The sequence below is a fragment of the Pinus tabuliformis genome, chromosome 9 (genome assembly GCF_031772625.1).
Source record: "Pinus tabuliformis cultivar Carrire ecotype Pingquan chromosome 9, CPIR1, whole genome shotgun sequence".
Classification (NCBI taxonomy): domain Eukaryota; kingdom Viridiplantae; phylum Streptophyta; class Pinopsida; order Pinales; family Pinaceae; genus Pinus; species Pinus tabuliformis.
In genome coordinates, this window is record NC_142307.1 from 1453640386 (window position 1) to 1453647545 (window position 7160).

Here is a 7160-nt window from a genome sequence, read left to right on the forward strand (position 1 = left end):
CGAGTCATAACATATTAAAAAAAAGAGAGCAAATGGAAGAGGGTAGATGACCTAAGGTTATCTTTAATGACATATTGTGGAACATAAAAAAAGACTTGGATGCAACAATATAACAAATGGTTTAGTAAATGAGGTATTTACTTGAACACGTATCCCATAAACAACAAAGAGATAAAAGCTTTTGATATGGATAAGTTCCATAAGCATACTTGGGATAAGGAGCTAGGAAGAAAGAAAAAGTATTATATTGAAGTGTTTAATCTCACTCATAGTCATCAACCAAAAGCATACATAGAGGCCAAAGTCTCTTGGAGAGCCAAAATTCTTATTACTCAGTTAAGGACTAATTCTCATCAACTCCGTTGTGAAACAGGGCACTGGAAAATGCCAAAAGAAGTGTGGGAGGAAAGAGTATGCATTTTTTGTTCTTTCGGAAAAGTGGAAACATAAAAGCATTTCATTTTAGAATATGAGGCCTTCAAAGACAATAGGGAAAGTTATGCAGATATGCTAGCAACTAGCTCTTGGGATAATCTATTTACCGAGGGGTTTGTCGAGAAGATGGGAGCATTTATTGTGAGGCTTCACAGAAAAAGGGCCGAATACATCAAGGAAATGAAGAAGCAAGTTGTCCCATAGGCTATCTTTAGCCTCGTGGACGTTAAAATACTTTTCTTTCTTTCTTTCATTCTAAAAAAATAAATTATGAAAAAAGAGTGGGGATCCAACTTCTATTTAACTTCTAACTTATTATTCCTACCGAAACAAGGTATATTGTAATCAATTTAAGTCAAATTACTTTAACTTTTAATTAATTTACAAAATTTTAAAAATCATTTATAAAGTTTATTAAAATTTCTGTAAAATTAAATAATAAACTTTTCTTCGAAATTTTAATTTTTGAATTTTTAAAATTAAAATTCCTCATTTATAATTAGTTGAAATAAAAGACTAATTTCATGGGCTTTACAATTAATTTGTTAAAATTAAAAATTATTTTAAAAATAAAAATTTTTAAAAACATATCTAATCTAATTACCAAGTATCCATATAAATCAATTATATAATAAAAAATTAAAAGTATGGATTTGACCATGCCGGAAATGCCAAAGCCTGTCCAATTGTATTTATTAATGCACCGGCTTGACAAATATTTACAATTATATTAATTTAAAAATTAGTTTTTATATACGATTAATGCGATGACTATATATATATATAAGTAACTAAGAAATTTTATCTGGTTTTAATATGCACTTTGAAGGCCATAAATCCGTCGTAGGGCATCTAGCATTATTTTTTTGGAATTCTATTAAACAATTTTTAATAAAAGTCGATGCGTTTTCACACACACAATTTGAATTGTGCAAGAAACAACGTGCCGACAAAATAAAAAGGCCGCGTTGGTCCAACCTTGTACGTAAGCTTGAAGCTAAGCACATTTTGCAACACCTGTATTATTTGCAAATGAATGTCAGAGGTAGTGAAAGTGTTCCTGATCCATGGGAGGAATCGCAGTGTACATTTTGAAAAAATCAGGTATTATATAACATGCATAATATAATTTTTTTAATGTGATATATTATTTTATTTTATAAAAATTGAATTTAATGTTATGGTACATTTTGGATATAGGGTATATTTTTAAAGTGTAATTTAATTTATAAATGGAATAGATTTTTTCAAATCAAAATAAATTCAAGAAAAGAAAGTGTGAATTTGTATTTTTTAAAATGCATAAATAAATTCAGCACCCTAAAAATAAATCTATTTAGTACCAAATACAAATTGTATTTGTGACAATTAATAAATTAATAACTTTGACTTCATTCAAAACTCTATTTGTGTTGTGTTGAAAAGGGTTGCATACTTCGCCACGTTAAATTTGAAACTAACATACTTTCAGTGGTAATACTAAACTGCAATCATTTTACGAAGAAGCTAAAAGCTTCAATAATTGCAACTATATATATATATATATATATGTCGTTGCTAACCACAGATTCATTATGTCACAATATTTTGCAGGTGTCCTATCAACAATATTTATATGGCTAAACAAACATCCTTCCATTATATGTTAAGTTGTTTTGTTTTAAATTTCAATAAATATATAAATTGATATTATAAAGCCATGTATCACTTATAAATATTTTATAGAATTTTAATTTTTTTTCCGAAGAAAAAGCGAACTTTTTATTAAGGAGATAAAAAGTTACATTGCAGATGCTGGGCATTTCCATAAGAAGCTGCTTGCAGAACTAAGCATACAAAAAACACTTAAGGCTCCTTTCTGTAGATGAGACACAGAAAAGCAGAGCAGTCAAGCAGTTACAGTCCACTGTAGCAAACAGCAGTGACCCAAATAGAGCACGACCGAGCGATATAAACAACCCAGCAAAGCATGCAAAAGATCAAAAACATACCAACGGGCCTCCTCAACAGAGAGGAAAACAGCCCACCAAAAAAATAACCACGAGTTTTGGAACTGAAATATGTCTGAGTGATAAAAAAGTCTGTGCAAAAAAATGTAAAGTCTAGAGTGCCGAAAGCAAAAAAACACCAGCTGATAAGGTTAAGAATAAGGCGGTGCATCTGAAATAACAGTCTGTCCTTGACAGACTTCAACTATTTTCCACCTTCCCAGAACTTGCTGCAAACCTTCCTTAGAAAGTTTGTCCGCGTCATCGTTGCTGTCCCTGTAAATATGGCATATGGAGAAAGAGTTAAAAGATGTTTTTAAGGCCTGTATTTCCTGAAGCAAGGGTTTCAATAGAAGATTTCTGCAAGTACTTTTTCCGTTAACCCAGTTAACAACGTTGAGAGAGTCTCCAAAGATCTGAATAGTGAAGGTGTTCCTTTGAATGAGCCAACAGAGGAGGAGCCTTAAAGCTGATAATTCAGCAAAGTTGTTTGTGCCAGACCCCAGACCAATGGAGGCTTTGAGGGAGTGATCAGCGTTGTTATGAATAACAATGCCAGCACCTGCTATGTTATTTTGAGAGGCACCATCAAAAAACGCCCAAGGGATGCCAGCTTTGATTTGGACTGTTTTGTCATGATTTTGAGGTCTTTTTTCTTCGGGATCTAGGATTGAATCGTAAATGGAAACTACTTGGATGGCAATGTTGGAAGACTGTGTATCCTTGTCTTGAAAGATGGACCTATTTCTCGCCAGCCAGACTCCCCAGCAAATGAGCGGTGGGAGATTCCTGAGATTCCCATCCGGATAGTGCTGCCACCAGTTTGACCAGGCCTCAGCCAGATTCCCATTGCCCCATTGAAATTTTTTGTTCATTAGCTTTTCGGCCTCCCTCCAGACTTTGACAGTTTCCGGACATTGAAGGAACAGATGGGTTATTGAATCCTCTACAGCTTTACAGAGAGAACACCTTCCCGGACCATGCATGAATCTGGCCTGAAGAATATCCCAGGTAGGGACTTTCCTTTTAAGGAGACACCATAGAAAGAGTCTAGCCTTAGCAGGGCATTTGAGCTTCCAAATATGAGTGACCCACCACTCTGGATTGTCCCATCCTTTTCTAGATTGAATAAACTTGTATCCTTCTTTAGGGGAGTAGTCTCCTGTTTCCCCATGAGCCCAGATCAGGCTGTCTGGACCATCAGAAATTCTCACATTTGAGCGGATAAGTTCTTGGGTGAAAGTGGACCAGACACCCCACCATCTCTGATCAAGTTGCAGATCCTCACCATCTTTCCAAGCCTGGTTCCATATGCTCGACTGGCCCACCTTTTCCACCTGGTCCAAAGTGATAATGTTTTTATCTTCTAGGTGACTGATTAGGTCAGGTGGAAGGGCAAAGTTTTCATTGCAGCCAATCCAAGGGTCCCTCCCAATCTTCAGATTGCTGCCATTCCCTATTTTCCAGGCCAGACCTTGTTCAATAACTTTGAAAGAAGATACTGTAGCCTTCCAAATCACTGAAGCATTCTGCAAATTCTTGATAGGGTTCCTTATCCATTCTTCCAACGACATTGGATCTATATATTTTCTCCTTATCACTTTTGTCCATAAATTTTCCATTTTTATCAACCTCCAACCCGACTTTGCAGCCAAAGAAGTGCTGAAGTCTGGGAGGTTTTTAATCCCCCAGCCTCCCCATTCTTTGGACCTGGCCACTTTGTCCCATCCCACCCATGGGAGCACATGGTTTTCCTTGGATCCATCCCATAAAAATCTGCTACATAGTCTTCTGATCTTTTCCAGAATCCCTCTGGGGACCCAAGTTAGAGCAGCCCAAAAAACCGGGATTGCCAAGAGCACTGATTTGATCAAAATCAAGCGGCCTGCTCTAGAGAGCCATTTGAAGCTCCAATGGGAGATTCTGGATTCAATTTTAGCAATCAGCCAGTTCCAATCCTCCTTCTTATAAGCATTTGGCTTTAGCCAAAAGCCCAAATATTTGAAGGGGAGGTCCAAGGAACTGGGCTGGAAAGGCAGGACCGCTTGAATCCTACCTCTCTCCTGAATTTCCAAGCCTGTCATTAACAGCTGGGATTTCCTGTGGTTTATCTGCATACCTGTTGCTTTCATAAACAGCTCTAGAATGGAATTTAGTTCCTTTATTTCAGAGAGCTCAGTATTAGTGAAGATCAGAATATCATCAACAAAAAGGAGATGAGAGATAAAAAGATTAGTGGCTACCTCAATACCTTTTACCTTCCCCTCTCTTCTGGCCTTGTGGATTAACTGGCTGAGTCCTTCTGCAACTAAGAGAAAGAGCAGAGGGGACAATGGGCATCCTTGCCTCAGCCCCCTTTGCCCCTTAAAGAAAGGGGAGGCTGCACCATTTACAAGAATTGCATAGCTTACATTTGAAATACAGCCCATTATCCAACTGATAAAATCAGGTTTGAACCCAAGGTGAGTTAGCAGCATCCTGAGGTATAACCAATTAATCCTGTCATATGCTTTTGATAAATCAATTTTTATAACAACACCTTTCTTTTTCTTCTGCTTTACACTGTGCATAACCTCCTGAGCTACTCCAATGGCTTCATGGATTTGTCTTCCCGATAAGAACCCAAACTGTTCCAGTGAAATTTGCCTTGACAAGACAGGTTTGATTCTGTTAGCTATCACTTTTGCAATGATTTTGTATATACTATTGCAAAGAGAGATAGGCCTGAAGTCTTCAAAACTTTCCGGGACTTCCTTCTTTGGGATAAGGGCTATAAACGTGGCGTTGAAAGGGCTGTAGATTTCACCTTTTTTCCTAGCCTCCTCCACCACTTCGGTAATATCTGATCCTATGATTTCAAAAAAGTGTAATAACAAATCAATGGACCAGCCATCAGGTCCAGGGCTTTTCTCCTTTGCCATAGACTTGATAGTGGCTTCCACTTCCTCCTTGGTAACCTCACTCATGAGGTCCTCCGCTTCCTCATCCTCCAAAAATCTTGGGAAGCATTGAGCTGTCCTTATAACCTCTGCAATAGTGGTTTCTCCTGGATCTGCAAAGAGATTTTGGAAATGTCTCTGACCTAAAGCGGACAGAGCATGAAAAGTCTGCACATCCCTTCCAACTTCATCTTTGAGGCTCCATATAGTGTTTGCAGATTTTCTCCCTTTGGCATAATTATGGAAAAACCTGGTATTTTCATCACCTGCTTTTAGCCAAAGAGCCCTACTCTTTAAGCGCCATTCTTCTTCAATATCCAGGAGTAACTTAGATTTAAGCTTCTCAAGATGAAGGATCTTTTCTTTTGAAGCCTGTGTCAGGTAGCCCTCCCCTTCTATACTTTCCAGCCTTTGTAATTCTTCACTGATCTTCGAAAGTTCTGCTTTCTGGGCTTCCTTTTTATCCTTAGCCCAGCTTATTGTAGCTTTCTTCAATCTTTTGAGATTTTCCATGAACCAGTATCCTTTGTCCTCTGGAGCATTTGCTTCCTGGTGCTTCCATGTTTGCTTGAAAAGATTAGAGAAAGACTCCTCTTTAAGCCAAGAAGAGTTGAACTTGAAAGGGGCAGGGGGCTTTTGAGGAGAGGAGGAGAGGTCCAAGAAAATGGGGAAGTGATCTGATAGTCCTCCTTCTTCAATCCATTGTCTGAACATAGGGATTTTTGCAGACAACTCCTCATTGATGAGAAACCGGTCGAGCCTTTTTGCCACCCTAGCCTCCCCAGTTCTCCTATTCCTCCAAGTGGGCTTTAACTTGATTAAATTTATGTCCAAGAGGTTGTTGCAAGAGAACATGTTTAGAAAGAAGTCAGACAGGGGATCTTCTCTGGCTGATGGACCCCAAGCCTCCGCTCTTCCTATAGAGAAATTCAAATCCCCTCCCAGCACCAGATTTGAGTTTTTTAAAAAAGACTTTGACATCAGGTCATTCCAGAAAACAACCCTGTCCTGACAAGGCCCATAAACATTACAAATGGTGATAGGAAAGGAAAACTCAGAGGATTGAATTTCCATTCCCATGGCCTGTTTCATTCCCCAAATATTTCTGACCTTTATCCTTCCTTCCTTATAGCCAATGGCCAAACCTCCAGAGTGACCTTCAGAATCAAGAGCTATGAACCTCCAACCAGGCATCAGGGCATTTAAGGCCGCTTCCACCTCAATCCCTCTGCCTAAAGTCTCTTGAAGGAAAAGAATGTCAGATTTTGAGTTAAGGAACATATCCTTGAGGACCAGTTTTTTGGGCTTACTGGCCAACCCCCTACAATTCCATGAAGACAAGATCATTTGATAACTTCTTCAGGGGGTTGCGCTGCTCTAAGTGCCCCAGGGATAGATTGTTGTTTTCCGTCTGCTACATCAAATTTAGCTTTAATCTGTGCCATGGAAAAGTTTGATTTCCTGCCTCTTTTTTTCCTAGAGAGGCTTTGGGAAGGGAGAGATCCAATACCACCTACAGAAGGGGTGGATGGCTTTGGATCATGGGAACGAAGATTATATGGGCAAGTGGAGGGGGGTTCCGAGGGCCCAGGTTCAAGAGAAACACCTTCACTGTTCAAATCCAGGGAGGGAAGAGCGGCCGAGATATCATCTATACCATGACCTTCTATTGGGTCTTTACAATTTGAATGATTTTCCTTTATATTTATAGAATTTAAAATATGCGGAGGGGAGATTTCCATACAGACTTCCATAGGATCAGAATTGTGTAAATCCATAAGATCTGAATTTTGAATCG

At 38.5% G+C, this 7160-nt stretch overlaps 1 protein-coding gene across 1 annotated transcript; it reads right to left on the bottom strand.

Annotated features, from left to right (window-relative positions):
• Positions 1–2575: 2575 nt before the first annotated feature.
• On the bottom strand, positions 2576–6643 carry LOC149154062 (uncharacterized). The gene is made up of 2 exons (XM_089444031.1): positions 5230–6643; positions 2576–4803 (listed from the first exon to the last, which is right to left on the bottom strand). Exons 1-2 carry the CDS (start codon positions 6641–6643, stop codon positions 2576–2578), a joined length of 3642 nt encoding a protein of 1213 aa, XP_089300157.1.
• Between the last annotated feature and the right edge of the window lie 517 nt (positions 6644–7160).